At 41.0% G+C, this 15,825-nt stretch overlaps 2 protein-coding genes across 2 annotated transcripts; one reads left to right on the plus strand and one right to left on the minus strand.

Annotated features, from left to right (window-relative positions):
- The first annotated feature begins 795 nt into the window (after positions 1–795).
- Positions 796–1,569, plus strand: lepb (leptin b). The gene is made up of 2 exons (XM_070854151.1): positions 796–948; positions 1,249–1,569. The coding sequence occupies exons 1-2, from the start codon at positions 796–798 to the stop codon at positions 1,567–1,569; spliced, it is 474 nt and encodes a 157-aa protein (XP_070710252.1).
- A 3,465-nt stretch (positions 1,570–5,034) lies between these two features.
- On the minus strand, positions 5,035–8,247 carry LOC139222153 (uncharacterized). The gene is made up of 3 exons (XM_070854131.1): positions 8,173–8,247; positions 6,537–7,165; positions 5,035–5,671 (listed from the first exon to the last, which is right to left on the minus strand). Exons 1-3 carry the CDS (start codon positions 8,196–8,198, stop codon positions 5,289–5,291), a joined length of 1,038 nt encoding a protein of 345 aa, XP_070710232.1. The 5' UTR covers positions 8,199–8,247; the 3' UTR covers positions 5,035–5,288.
- Between the last annotated feature and the right edge of the window lie 7,578 nt (positions 8,248–15,825).

Raw genomic sequence — 15,825 nt, forward strand, 5'->3', positions numbered from 1 at the left:
CATGTAAAGAAAATCCACAGAGGACTGTTAAAGATGGTAACAACAAGGTGACTCACTGCTTTTATTCTATGTAAGATAGATACGGTGGAAAATCCCAGTTCTCATACAATATTAGAATGCATTTCACTTACGTATAAAATTGCATTTACATATTTCATGATTCTTTTTCTTCCCTAATGTATAATCTGTTTCTTTATTCATCTGGTTGTCCGGTTGGGTATTAGTGAGTAAACGCAGAATGACGCTAGTTGAAGCTACGCGCTACCTACACATTTTCCAGTGCTTAAAAGTTCAGGCTGAATTGTAACATCAAAACAGGCTTACATCTGCAAGCATGAGTGCATCAAGACAAATCCCCTTACAGGAAAACAGAGTGTGCGAGTTCATAGCGACTGAGTCAGAATGTTTCACAGTTATGGTATTTGGTGTGAATTTTTGTATGTGATCACAAAAACTACACACCAAGAGCAGGCTGAGAAGTTGACCTGCAAGGGTCAGGCTCAGGTTTGAGTTGGGGGAGGAGAGAGGAGGGGAACGGATCCAGGAAAGACTCAAGTTCACAGCCGACTATTTAAATAGGGGAAACCTGCAAAGAGGCATTTGTCATTCAGCGTTACAGGAGCGAAGAAACAAATCCAAAACCACAGGTAAGACTATTGTCATATTTTACAGCACAGGAGGCAGAAATAATAATGTACAAATACTCCTCTAATTTAGAAAGCAAAAATGTGATTGTGCAGATTTTTTATTATGGTGTCATTTATTTATTTACTTATTTACTTATTCATTTCTAGGATGCGCATCCTTCTGGCACTGCTTTATGTCTCCCTTGTGGGGGCTCCTGGGGGCTCAAGTCTTCCCGCAAATGACTCCTTCAGAAATACCATCCAAAGTATACTAAACATAGGTCAGATAACACTGTTCCACATCAAGAAACTAAGGACAAAGGTATGCACTGCAATAATATGAGCATGATTTGCCAGTTTTTCACAGCGCACCTTCAGGTTCAGGTTCAGGCTGTGTAACCTACACTAAAGAAAAGATGACTGCTTTATTTGTCATTACAGTTGTTTTCTGATTTGCAAATGTAAGTTTAACTTTAGGTAAAGATTTCTTAGAACTCTTCTATCATGGTCATATAACAGTATACAGAAATACATCATTAAAGTAAGCAAGTAAGATTTCTTTATTCAAGTTTAAACTAAGCAACATACTGATATCAGGTCATGTTCTTCTTCTCTTCCTTAGTTGCCAGCGGCTCCGCAGATGGAATTCAGCACCCCCTCTATTGACGGACTCACTAGTATCAGCCGTGACCTTCAAATTTTGGATAATGAACTGCAAAACCCTGTGACAGACCTCCTGAGCCAGATCCAGGCGGATGTCTCCAGCATGGAGGGAAGGGTGCGCTTGTTTGCCCTGACAATGGGCTGTCCGGTCCAGGCCAGACCCAGAGGACACCCCTGGGCCAGTTTGTTCCCCGACAGTCACTTTTACCTGATTCTGGAAAAGGTGCAGCGTTACCTGGACACGATTTTTCTCAACAAGGACAAACTCAAAGTCTGCTGATAAATCCACTCTCATAATGCAAATATACAAAGGCTTACTTGTAAGTAAAAGTTTAATGAATGTACAGTGTTCGTGGTATTGATCTGAAATGCAGCTTATTGTATTATTTTACTGAACAGAGACATTATGCTTACGGTCAGCAGGAGGAAAGACGTTTGCTGAAAGGATTTGCAACAATTCTTATTTGTTATATTAAACTTTGAATAAAGATTTCGGTCCATATTTGCTGCCTGTACAATTTATCAAAAGGTTTTAAAAAAAATAAGGAATCAATTTGAAATTTGGAAACTATAAATTTTTAGGCACATTTTAAAAAAAGATCTTGAAATCTTCAGTTTTCAAAGTCTGATCAACCTTTTGCCACTTGACAAGTAAAAATATTATAATATTCACATGCTTGATTAAACTACTTTTCAGTCATTACAGTGTTTGAATTTAATTTACTTAACTATTTAATCAGTGTCACAAGAGATTATACCAAAACATTTTAATATGTTTTTGTAAAACTATAAATACAACACTATGTCCGTGTTAGAGGATACCATGATAGACATTAGTTACATTTTATCGTATGTAAATCCCGGAGTTTGTGTAAATGCTTAAATATGCTGTTGTGTTTATCCAGTATTTAATGAACACTCATTTATAATAGTAACATTTGTGCCAAAGAGGTTCAGTCACTGCTGTGTTTTTACTCACTGGTATTCAAACTGAGGGTCTACAGACACAGAGTTTTATGTACTGCACAGATTGTAAAGCTCTTTGATGCATTTTTGGTGGGTGGGGGGGCTAAATAATTTAAATTGACTGGTGCATTTTATGGCATTAAACAAATCAATCACTTGCTGAACTTAAAAGCAAATTGTAAAGACAAATCAGGATATTTAACATAAAAAACTGGTTTACTCTAAACTTATTGTTCAATATGATGCAGAACCAGGAAACCTAAAGAAAATTCTTTTTAATGAAGGGAAAAAACAGAATAGGATAATAAATAATAGAAAAAATATACGGTATTTTGCTTGAGGCATATTCTAAAGGATTGTCCTTTTTTATGTTAGTTATATGACTATTGGAAAAGAAATCTTACAAAGGTTTATACAAATGCCTCACAAAGAGCATTACCACTGATGAGAGTCTGTGTTTGCATTACAAACTTATGAGAATACATTACACTTGAGATAAATATGCACACATTTGATTCCAGTTATTGTATTATTATATCCAAGTTACTGTCACATGAACTATGTATTTTTCAGACTGCTGAGAATACAGATTCTGGAAGGAAATGTAAAATGAAATATTACCTCTCCATAGAAAGAACAATGTCTAAAAATGGCAAAGCAATCCAATTAAATCCAACGAGAACATTTATGAAGCCCTACAATGCCAAAGCCCATTAGGTGGCCAGTTCTGGCCAGCCAGAGCCAAATGTGTGGCCCGCTCTGACACCTGTCATAAGAAAGTGCACATCATGTAAAAGAAAAGGGAACAACGTAGCAAATAAAGCGCTTGCTGCCCTGTTTTATTTTTATCTCACCTCTCAGCGTACACTTGAGAATGGTTAACATGTTTTGCGCTGACTCGCTCTCTGTGGTGTACAACAGTCAGCCAGTGCTACTCAGCTTAGCTGGTGGAAGTCACAAGTAATTGAAAACTGTCCTACAACAAGAACAACATGAAAAAAAAGCGTCACTTAAGATCTGACTGGACTGACGTGTTTTGTTTTATTCTACTGGACCATGCCAGTGCCAAGCCGACATGCTTGATCTGCACACAGACCATAAACTAAAGAAAAGTAAGTGGCACCTCAACACTATGCAGGGTACCAGTTTTACTGCTATCAACAAAATACCATCACCGCAAAAAAGAAAAAAAAAGAAAATAAAATAACATCAGACAAGCAGCTGTTTCTACTATCTATAAAATAAGTTGATTAATTAATTAAAACCTTTGCAATTGATGTTGTTGCCATGAGAGGAACAAGAAAACAGCTGTGAAGCTATTAAAGAAACAAAAAGAAGACTAGAAGTTTTTCAATCTACTCACTGATCTGAAGAAAGCAGAACTCAAATCACTAAACATATACACTTGTCCTTTGACAGAACTGATATAGGAGAGTTATCTGTGTTTGCAGGATTTTTTGACGGGAAGACCTTTTTGGAAGAGCAGCTTTGTTTGTTTCCTCTGCCTAAGCACACAAGTGGGAAGATTGTTGATGAACTGACACAGTTCTTCGAGAAAACTGGCTTGGACGTGAGCAGAATTGCGTCCATTGTCACTGATGGGACTCTATCCTCAGGCTTGCTGCTGTTAACCCAGGACTCTTGGCATTTTGTTGCATTATTCGCAAATCAGCGTTGCGCGCTACACTGTGTAGGAAAGTGAAAAAGGTGATGGATACTGTGAGGAGACTGGTAACCTTCTTTGTGAAAGTGTGAAAGTTGTAGTCTGCAACATCGCCCTTTGAGAGTCTTGCTGGAGGAAATGTCAGCGGAACAAATGGATGAAATGAGAGAACAGACACCATGGAAAAAGTAGCAGACTACCACTAAAGCAACAGCAAGCTATGATGGCAGGATGGAATAAAACAACTGTATTATGTATAAGAAATTAGAACAACACAAATATACACGTAAGAAAAGCAAAAAATACCATTTGGTATTTGTAGCCTGATATTTGATAAGCTCATATTTAAAAGTGACAAGCTGAGAATCCATGTGTGTGTGTGTGTGTGTGTGTGTGTGTGTGTGTGAGAGAGAGAGAGTGAGAGAGAGAGAGAGAGAGAGAGAGAGAGAGAGGCTAAGAGTATGCTAACGAGCATGCTAACATCACATTAAGGCTATCTACCATGCTGCTCAACCAACCAAACCAGTTAACATTAGTTTTGTACCAAAGGGAAGTACTGGACGCCATGTGAGCACCACAAAAAGGCCATCGTATGTCACACTATGTATCAGAGGAGTCACGCTGGTTCTTATTAACCAGTCTCAGTATTTAAAAACACAGCCATAACTCCTGTATGCACGCTTTACAGACCAAAGTAACAATTAAAGCAGTAAAGCTGCTTGTGTTCAAACATGGTCTTCAGTTTAATCCAGCCACACAAATGTAATATGATGAGTTTGGCCAGCAGATGTCGCCATTTCTGCATGCATGACCTGCCTGCAAACGGTGAACCATTTTCAACAGAAGTGCTTCATTGTGATTGAGTGCTTCAGAAAGCCAAACACAAGTTAACACTATATGTTTAGGGTTGGACACCTACCAATCTCTCTCTCTCTCTTTTTCTCTCATGGAACACGACTATCTTTCAGACCACAACACATCAGTGGTAGCTATGAGCTGTTTTCTCCTTGCCTTTAACTGCCCTGCATCGTGCCTTCATAATCCCTCTGTATACTGTGTAAATCAGATGTATACGATTTATATACCTGCAGAAATGAATAGAGCAAAGAGTTGCTGTTAGAATTGCAATTTGAACTTTATTTCAAAGTTTAATTTCAAATATTATGCAAAAACCAGATCTCTGGTGTCACATGCAACAGTAACTCATTAACAATCACATCCTGTGCAAAACATGCATCACATGACAGTCGGTTTAAAACAATTGGGAGTGCATAAAAGGAAAGCAAAAAAGCTTTGTTAAATTAAAACTTAAATAACGACACTCAAAGTGTCTTCTCTTTGAAATCGTAAAGCGCTGCACATTTTAAAACTCAGTCAATGCTGACATCAGTTTCCACTTTGGCTTCGAGGGAGGAAAGGGGCAGTGAGTTCAAATATTTTTCCAGGGTGGACAGGTAGTCCTCTGGGTGGCATCGCATGTGGGCTGCATGTATGGACTCCCTCCACTTCCTGCTCTCCACAGTCACGCCCCTCTTCCTCCAGAGGTCAATGCACTTTTCCATGTCGACTGGGTCGCACAGGGCGTCATTTTCACTGAAGAAGAAGAGGGCCGGCGCGGTGATTGGGTTGTGGTGGAAAACCTGGATGCTGTCGTTGTAGATGTCTGCTGTGTGGGACTTGAAGAGCCAAAAGTAAAGCATGGCGGCGTTTTTCACAAAGCCCTCTAAGCGTGGCAGCAGAGTCTTGCCAAGGCCTGAGACAGAGGGGTGATATTTTATTATCAAGAGCAAAATTATTTTATAATAAGATTAAAAGTACAATTATTTTATAACATTATTCTATAATTAAGATAAAACCATCACCACCCTAAAACTTGTTAAATGCCACAATTGGTTGATAAGAAAGTATGAAATGGCAATTCATTTCACAGTCGATTAGTCTTTTAAGTTGTGTTTTAAGCAAAAAATATTTTTAAAAATGTATGGTTCCAGTATTTGTAGTTTTTCTTGGTATTAAATGACAGGGAACTAGTTCTCTTTTGGCTGTCGGTCGTGTTTTTGTGTTCTAGGATTTTGTGACGACCAAAGAAATTAATGAAGAAGATTACCTGCAGAATAATCGATAATGAAAATCACTGGCTGCAGACTTGGTCCACTAAATAACAGCAATTTCCGTCACTGGATAATAATTCATATCGCCACATATGATCCAGTTTCAGCTTCTGATATTCAATTATCAATATCACAATCAACTGAATACCGTTGAGTTTTGGACTGTTCTGCTTGGACAAACCTGGCAACCTGAAGACTTCACTTTGGGGTCCAGGAAACTGTCATAGGAATTTTTCACTATTTTAACCAAATTATTACATGAAAAAATAAAAGGGACCAACCAATAACACAAAATCTTTAATTACAGCCTTATATAAACAGCAACTGATGGAAATATAAACTGTTTGCAGTCACTGTCCTCAGGCAGGTTGGAAACAAGCTGCCACTAAGTAATCCCTGGACACCTGTCAAACTAGAGCAGTAAGTCAGCTGACTGGTGAATTATTTAAAAGATGTGACACACATATCCAACACAAAAGTAACCTGAGCCGGATCACTCTCACCCACCTATCGCCATGTGCTCCAGAGTGCCAACCACCAGGCTGTCATAGATGTGTCCTATCACCCTCTGAGCGAGGCCTGAGTGTTTTTTTGGTCCCTGAACGACGTGGGCGAGTATCTGGGTAAAAGTGTAGCCGCCGATGGAGGAGGCGTGAACCAGCACTGCCCTCCCTGAGAACTGAGGCTCCTCCAGAAGCTTCAAAACCTCCAACCCATAGTCGAGCCCCCATCGAGGCCACAGGAAGTGCACTGCGTTGCTCTGGACCACGAGGACGTCCATGCCACGGTCCAGGTAAAGGTCCCTGTACTTGGCCACCGCCCCAGGCTTTGCACCAAGGAAGGCGAAGAAAAGAAGGAGAGGACAGGAAGTGGACACAGAATCTGACTTGTTCTGGGAGGGTGTGTGTGAAGATGAATCTGAGAGCAAAGGAGAGGAGGAGGGCTCTGCAGAGGGGGGTGACGGGGAGGAGATGGAGCCGGGGGCTGTAGATGTTTGAGAGTCTTTGGCAGGACATAATGTCTGGTCCTCTGCCGCTGGAAACGGAGTATAATAATAAGTTATGCCACGGCTGATCCTCCTGGATATGAACCTCCCTTCCCTCACTTCAGACACAGCTGCACCAGTGCTGAAGAAACTGGAACAAATGACAAACCGCAGTCATATTTAAAAATGAGTCCCACAGCCCACACTTGGGATGTAACTGAAATGCTTTAGAATTGGTGTAATCGTGAAGCTTAACTTAACATTTCACTATATATCCTCCTGAGCCCCCACATTAAAAGTTAGATACTGAAATTATTTCAGAGTAACAACAGTTTTTTTTCATCTCTTGGATGAAAAAAAACAAGTTACTTGTTTTGAAATGTATTCTTTATACTCTGTTCTGTGTAGTGGACATCAGGACACTGTCTGTCTGTCCTCTCTGCTATGGTCTATCGGCTTTCTAAAATAAAAGATGCCATGTTTGGCTGATGCTGCTATCATACAAGTATGATCCTCTACAAAGAACATATGTTATTATGGTGTCAGTGTGTAACTATTGCACTTTAGCAGCCTACTTTCCTAATGCACATTTCCTCTGAGTGTCTGATTATACCACTACAACAGTGACTGAAACATGAGGTTGTGGGCTGAATACGGCAAAACTGTATTTAACAGTACAGTCTGAGTCAATCTGCACATGCACATGCACAAGAAAGCTTATATTGAATTGTGAATGACTGCCTGGTAAAGAAACTTAAATGATCAGCAGTTGGACAAGTGGTGAGTGAAAGCATTACTTCATGTCACCCAAATGATCTCAGGGGTGGGGAGAGGCTAATAATACATCACAAGTGTAAGGCTGATGTGTGTTTTGTATTAATAATCTCAATCTGCAAAGCTGCCAATGCTGTCAAATTAATGTAATGAATAAAAAAAAAGTGGCTTCCACGATGTTGTGACGCACACATCCGTGCTGCCTCCATGGATGCTCTCAGAGCAGAAACCCTGAAACTGGAGCAATTCAGTGTCTTGCTTATTAAGAACGGACATAAAAAATGCATGATCAGACCTCTCTCTCTCTCTCTCTCTCTTTTCTACTGTTCAGCACATGTGACGCACAAGCAATAACGTTATCACAGCAACACATCAGCCCGTTACCCGGTAGAGGAGAGCAGGTTTCCCATTCTGTGGGGTTGTAACGCGCAGGGGCCGCCCTGTCCTCCTCCCAGCTGTCTGCACAGGGGGAAAAAAAAAAAACCCACGTCGGCTGCTCGGTGTGATCTGAAACAGCACCGGCTCGTCGCTGCAGCTGCCTCTTCTGCTTCCTTACGTTCTTTCTCTGAGGTTGGCAAACTGCGTAATGGCGCATTGCCGCCACCGGCTGGTGCGGAGTGTGAATCTCATCATAATCAGAAATACAAGACAATGAAATAAGAACCAAGAGCGCCAAACTATCACATCCTCTCGGTCAGTTTGTTCTCCTCATGACGATGAAACAAAAGAGATTCATCAAAGCTTCATATTTGATGAGCTTCACAATGAATGACTGAGTTTTACCCCTTATTGTTGCTTCTTTTTTTTTTTTTTTTTTAAATAATGTGTTTAGTCAACTGTTGTATCAGTGTGGGTTTTTTTCGTGGTTTCTTTTTCTGCTGCTCAATTTCCTTTGATTCCAGTGCATCCTGGTACCCATGGAAACATCACACTCAGCCACATCCTTTTGAACTCTGATAACATCCTTTGTAATTTGCTGCTGATATCTGGTCTGCTTGTTGAACAGCTCAGTCATGAACTCTAATCTGAACAAACAGCTGCTGTCAGTGGTTTCTCCTCTTCGGTCCACTGATATCCTGTCAAGACTGCCAACATTTCTCTGGTGTAGACTGTGTTACGGCCCTAGAGCCTTGGTCGTCACTCTCTCTCTTGCTTTTCTGTTGCAGGTCCCTGGCTGGGCGGAGCATGCAGTCACCTAACCTGGCACACCTGACCAGTGTACCAGGTTATACAGGCCGGCCTGTGGAACCAGAGCCCTCTCTCTTCACACCCAGCCACCCATGTTCTTCGTTGTTGTAATAAAATGGTCTTTATTTACAGTAAAGCCTCTCTTGCACCTTTTCCTTTGTTGTGGCCTAGGAGCCAGCCGTGACAACTGATATACCATCGATGATTCTTTCCCCATCTTAAAGTTTAAAATAAGTAATCAAAACAGTACCCTGCTTATTCCTTAGAGCAGGGGTGTCCAAACTTTTTTCACTGAGGGCCACATACAGAAAAACATACAGCAGGTATACTGCTAACTTTAATCCACCAGAGGTGATGTATATCACCTCACCTCTAGTGGATTAAAGTTGGCAAAATCAATCAAATGTAGGTAAATTCTGCCTGACAACTGAATATGATTCAAGAAAAAAAACAGCCTTTCCATTAGTGGGCTTTCATTTATTAGTTGTGGTACAAGCTGGTCTTTGCCTTGTAGGCTCTTGTTCAGTGTGTTAAGGTGATCAGTGAGATCCACTAAAGATGCCAACCATCAGCATCAGAGAGGGAAGCTTGAAATAGTCTGTGCTAGAGCCCTGGTGCTCGAATTAACAGCCTTACCTCACTTTCTCGCCCCTCGGCGGACACTGTAGATTCCTTTGCGCTCCCCTGTCCCAGCTGGAGCTCCATCCGTAGTACCTCCACACAGCTCCTCCCATTTAACTCCGATCATGCCAACTGCATCTGGCACAGCTTCAAAAACATCCTCACGCGTCCTGGTGCTCTTTAGACTGCTAACATCAAGCAGCTCCTCCGTAATGCAAAAGTGATCTTCATTAGTTATTAGCTGTGCTCTCATCGCACACAGCGTCTGAAACTTTCTACACTAACTTGCTCTCTTACGTTTCCTTAATTCTGCCATTTTGGGTCACCTGTAGCACATTTCTTCTTCTATCACTCATTTTATAGAGAATCTGCCTCGTTCAAGAGGCAGATTCCCCCTAGTGGTGACACTAAGAAGTACAACACAGTCCAGCGCAGGTTCCATGTGTGGGCCGTGTTACGATACATCTTTAGAATTTCCTGTGGGCCAATGAAAATTGGACCACGGGCCACAGTTGGCCCACGGGCCGTAGTTTGGACACCCCTGCCTTAGAGCATGTCTCCCATTTCAACTTGTAATGGTGATGCTGGGGTTCTTCTGAACCCCTGAAAATGTACCATTACAACACTTATAAAATTTGCCTCGTGTCCTCTCTTGTTTGGAACGTCTGCATGCAGATCTCCAGCAGATCACTGGGGCTCTGTGACGTCACCTCCAGCTTCAAAGGCTCAACAGTCTTCCCCAGGAAGCAGTCCATCACAGGATTACACGACTACAGGCCCGACACCCCGATGCCGTCCTACGCCAGCCCAGGAAGTTCAACCTGCCTCAGAAGCTTCTGATCCTGGTTTACTCTGCAACCATCCTGTCTGTTCTTCGTCACTGTTTATATCTGGATCAAGGACTGCAGAAAAAAAATCATCAATGCCAACCTGCCCTCCATTGTACACCAAAAACCATTTGTACACATAAAAATTCCTTGCATGTGTACACATACTTGCCAAATAACGCTGATTGTATTTTCCATGTGTGATCTCCTCCACATCTTTGATTTCCCTTACAGACCATAGCTACATAGTGCAAACTGTCGATAAAAAACCATGAAGCATCAACAGTATGTTGCAGCTCAAACAGAGCTTATCTCTGGTATTTATAGTTCAAAGCACCTCGTGCCCAGAACAAGCATTTGCCACTTCATCTAAATCTGGAAACATTAGAAGGTCATGAAGTCAGTAAGTTTGTTCTGACCTACTAGTCAAATAACCGCAAGACATTTCAGCGCCACAAGATGGGGCCAGAGGCTTACACAGCTCGTGGGTCCACAGAAAGAAGAACACTTTCCAACTTCAACATGACTGTGACAAGTAGAAGCTCAATAACTGATATTGATTACTCATTAAAAGTGGTAATATGTCATTTTGCTGGGAATTTGAACCGATGTGTCCTAAAGTGACTCGGGCCTCACAGCGTTCATAATTCTAATCCTGTAAATCATTTCCAGTAGACTGAATCTCTCCAAAACTGCCCGTTTGACATACATGCGCGGATGCCTCCAATTTTCCTCTCAGTTAAAAGCAATAATACCGAAGTACAAGTACAATTTTAAATACTTTGTTACAAGTGAAAGTCCCGCATTCAAAACTTTATTTCAGTATAAGTGCGTGGGTATTATCAATGCACCTAAAGCATGAAAGTAAAAGTGCTCGGCAGTAATATGTTATTACTCCATATTAAATCATCTTCATGATCACATTCATGATCGATGTTAGAATAGAATAGAATAGAATGCCTTTATTGTCATTATACAATGTATAACGAGATAACATTTGCTCCCTGAGAAGAAAATCTTTATACTAATATATTGCACAGTAGGTGGGAAGGAAGTGTGTGAATGTTGGGGGATTAGTCTGTGTCAGTGCATGTGGTGAGTTCAGAGTGGTTATGGCTTTGGGAAAGAAGCTGTTTTTTCATCTGTTTGTTCTTGCCTTGATGCACCCGTAGCGCCTGCCAGAGGGCAACAGGTCAAACATGTGGAAGCCAGGGTGTGAGCTGTCCTTGATGATGCTCTTGACTAGAAAGACAAACTTTTGATCCTGAGATGCTGACGATAAAATTAGATTTTTACAGCTGTTTTAGAGAGCTGAAAATTCAACCAGGAAATGTAATTTTTTGCTGCTGGAAACGTCCTGATGTGTCACGTTGTCTGCATTTAGACAGATCAGTAGGACCGTGAAATATCTTCCACCAAACCAGCAAACTGCCACAGAAATGCAGCGTGCAACATGGGATCTCAACTAGCTCACTTGATTTTAAAATAATGTGGGTTTCAATTAATCTTGGCTGCACAACATAAATTTATAGACCCACTGGTGGTTCGGTGGGGTTTAAGGGGGAACTGTGCTGGGTTTTGACTGGCTTTGTATTTGTATAATGCGCGTAGTATTTGTATGTTGCAAAGGTCTCTAATGAAGCACCTCTATGGATGTTGTTTGAAGTACAGATTGTACCAAAAGAAAATAATTTAGATACTTTAAATTTTCTCTGTAAGACAATCAAAACATTAATTGAGCATTAAAAAACTATTTCCTATGTAAAGATGCAGATGTAGCGCATTCTGGTTGTTGTTGGTTTTCTACCTTTTGAGCAAAAGGGAATACCACAGCCCTTTTTCTGTTTCCTCTGATCATGTAGCACCTACTTCAAAAATATCCATCCCTCTCTGCTGCACAGACAGCCCAGTTTTATGAAAAGACCATTTTCCCAGCAGTGAAGTTAAGATTACTTCATCAAGATTAATTATGATCTGAAAATTAAAGCTGATTTATTGTATTTGCATTAAGCGTACACACGTGTTTCATTCACTGTTTCTTTAAAACAAAAAGATCTGCTCTGACATCACCGTCTCGTTGAATCTTGCTGTAAATGTGAGCCGTGGTTGTCATGACAGTGTCGAGAGTAGGTGCCTGTTAAAATGGCTGTCACAGTTGTGATCAGGTCTTTCCAGTCTTTCACATTCCGGCAGCAGAGGCAGTTTTAGGTCATCATGTCCTCTCTCTCTTTTTTTCTTTCCCTGGATCTATTTTCCGCAGTCATTTGCACCTTCTCCCACTGACATACACACACTGCCTTATATTTAACCAGAGCTTCGGCTTTATTTTTGACCATCATATGAGTGCAGGAAGTATCTGGTAGAAATTATTTTTGGGTTGTTCAAATTCAAGGAGTGTATTAACATGTAGATAATCTCAGTTGCGACTGGATTTTTGGGTTGCATATGTAAATATAATATCCTGGTTTCAGAGACCTATTTAAGAAACCTGTATAAGTCTTTAAACTGGTTGGCTGTCTGCTATCTGTGCAGGTGCCTCCTCAACCCTAAATAGCAGCAATTAGTCACCTTCAAAAGTTATCTCATGTTAGCGGCATGTTAGTGAACAGTGGCCTCTGTACACATCCAGCACACACGGTGCATCGTCAGCATTCATGGGCCATGTATTTGGTGAATCTAATCCAATATTCGCTCTCATTTAGCTCTGTTTTTGTCTCCTCCAACTCCTAAAAGAAATATCCTGCTCTTTAAATCCTAAATGCTGCACCACATTCACTAGCTAGTTTATCTTGTGTGTAAACTTGTGTGTCTGTGCAGTACAGAAAGACAGACAGGTTTTCTTTGCCTCGCTCAGCATGATCACTTTCAGGCTCAGTCAGGCAGAAAACCGTTTGAGTCCCACAAAAACATAACCCTCGGCCCCTCGGCCATGTTCCTGTGTAACCCTCGACGCTAGCGGCCCCTCTCTACCATACAGCCCTTATCCCCACCTTACGTCAACCGCGTCCCCCCCCCCAACCATGCTGATTTTCTATACATCCCCATTATCAAGACTCTAACTCCCAGGAAAAGAAAGTCTCCATCACTCTCCTCCGACCCCCCTCTCCCTCGTCTTCCTCTCTGAGCACCTCAGACCACCCCTTATTGCTGCCGCACAAACCCCCAGCCTTTCCTTTTTACATTGTTTCACCGTGGCCCCTATTGTCCGAGCAAAAAGAGAGAGCGAGCTTGGAGGGGGGGAGGCAGAGAGGAAAAAGAAAAGAGGAGGAGGAGGAGAGAGAGGGGAGAATGTGCCCTCTCTGTTTGCTGGGCAGGAGGGGTCCCACCCACATCAGGGTGTGGAAATTCCGTTGCAGCTTCCTGCTTGTTCTCCCAGTCTTTCCCCTAAACTCTTCTCACTCATCCCCATTATGTTTTATATATATTCTCCTGGCAATTATGTGCCTTCGTAACTCTTCGCACACAGGATGAAATTCTGAATGACTGGGGGATTGACTATTCTACTGAAGTTTGTAGGAGAAAGCTAAATGATTACAACAAAACAGTTTAAAATGCAGGTAATGGTTCTTTTTTTTTTTTTTAGACCAACCACATCATTAGGAGGGAAAGTGTACCCAGAACCAGCTACAGGAAGCATGTGGAAATTTGCTGTTTTACGGTTACTCATGCTTGGAAGGCGTAGTGAATCATTATGTACCAAGAGTGAAAACAGTCTGGACTTGTGCTTCTATCCAGCAGTTGCTCTAATGTGTTCTTTTCATGGTAAAAGGCACAACTCCATCATGTTAAGCTTAAGTGTAAATAATGGAAACAAATGTGTTTTTGACTCATTCAAATGAAAACTGTAGGCTAACTAGTTATGAGTCCGTTTGACTTTAGTCTGCAAATTTGCTGGTAACTGCTCATTGTGACTCTTGATGAAATTAATAAAACTAGCAATTTGCCCAATATCCACCTTACTTTTAGCTCTGGTTTGGTCTCCACCAGATCCTGAGGGAAATATCCAGCTCTTTAGCTCTCTAGTTGCTATTTTGATTCAGAGCAAACTACTACATCACTACTTTCACATTACACATAGTTACTTAATCCATTGTGAATATAAAAATATTCATTACAGCAGCTTTAAACATTATACAATATCAATTTCCCCCCAAAATAAGGAAGCAATGTCGGGGCTGACACAATGCTAGACATGTTCATCTACCGTTTCTTTATCTCTCTGCCATCTTTTCCATCAATCACCCCCTTCCATCCATCTCAGTCAATTTTTCACCCTTCGCCGTGTGAGGGCTGTGATTTGCATTCATAACATGCTTAGAGGCCATTGTAGCTTATATGTGACACCTGCAGTCTGGGGGAGGAGCTTTTTTATCCAATCAATCTTCCTCATTGGAATGGAAACCACGTTTAAGTCCCAGTAGGTGAATAGAGCTGATGTATTAATCATACAGTCATTGATTACAGATGGCAAGCCCACAATTCCCTGATTTAAGATAAGATAGGATTTATCCTGAAGGAAATTCTTGTGCCAGAAATTGCTAAAAGAAATTACAACAAAATAAGATATTTTAACATATTCACTATATAAATATACCAAAGCAGATTGAGCTATTACACATATTACACAGGCACATTATATACAGACAAACTCATGCAAATAAAGTGAGCTGACAGGCTGCTTTAGGCTAAGCCAAAATTAATCTTTAAACTAAGCACTCATAGCCACAAATGCTTCATAAAAGGTACATGTACAGTAAATGACCCAAATGATATGTCATTTCTATATGTTTAATTCATTCATTAATCCATTACAACAGTTACACAGAAAGGTGTGCAATTCACGTCTAGAAAGTAAGATGAAAGTAATGTTCAGTATCATTTAGCCCCTGGCTGATGAGCGCACACAGTTTATCAATGTTTTGTTTTATATTGTGTGTATTTTAGTGACTCTATGATGCTGTTTTTGTCATTTGGTAAAGCTAACAAATTGCCACGTTAACTCCTTTCATTAACATTGAAAGGCCTCATGAAAGTTTGCTTCTGTGAACCATCAGTCAGAGAGCCAGACCATTATTCAGCTGGGGACACTACAGCACACACTTTACTGTTGTGAGTGGTCTGTGATGATAGCTAAGTGATCACATTATTCATCCCAGAGGCTTTTTTGTATCTTTCAAGAAAACGCAGATGCTCTGGCCACCAAGGTCATCTCTGATCCTCATCTAACAGCCCTAATCAGCCATATCAAATCAGCAGGGAAAGCTGTGTGTGAACACGTTAATAAAGACAGACACACACATTCACTGAGCATGTACAAAATATTCCAGTAGCACTTTACTCTTGCATGACATTCGAAACACACACACGGGTGTTGTGCGGCTCTTTAAGAGTTACCAAGGGT

Source organism: Pempheris klunzingeri, chromosome 22, assembly GCF_042242105.1.
Source record: "Pempheris klunzingeri isolate RE-2024b chromosome 22, fPemKlu1.hap1, whole genome shotgun sequence".
Classification (NCBI taxonomy): Eukaryota; Metazoa; Chordata; class Actinopteri; order Acropomatiformes; family Pempheridae; genus Pempheris; species Pempheris klunzingeri.

Bases quoted from the DNA above. Each gene is read 5' to 3' on its own strand.
- LOC139222153 (XM_070854131.1), bottom strand. From the start codon at position 8,198: ATGGGAAACCTGCTCTCCTCTACCGG. The intron at 7,166-8,172 runs GTAACGGGCTGA...CATTTGTTCCAG, and splicing joins AACCTGCTCTCCTCTACCGG to TTTCTTCAGCACTGGTGCAG. The intron at 5,672-6,536 runs GTGGGTGAGAGT...CCTCTGTCTCAG, and splicing joins TCTGGAGCACATGGCGATAG to GCCTTGGCAAGACTCTGCTG.
- lepb (XM_070854151.1), top strand. From the start codon at position 796: ATGCGCATCCTTCTGGCACTGCTTTATGTCTCCCTTGTGGGGGCTCCT. The intron at 949-1,248 runs GTATGCACTGCA...TCTCTTCCTTAG, and splicing joins TCAAGAAACTAAGGACAAAG to TTGCCAGCGGCTCCGCAGAT.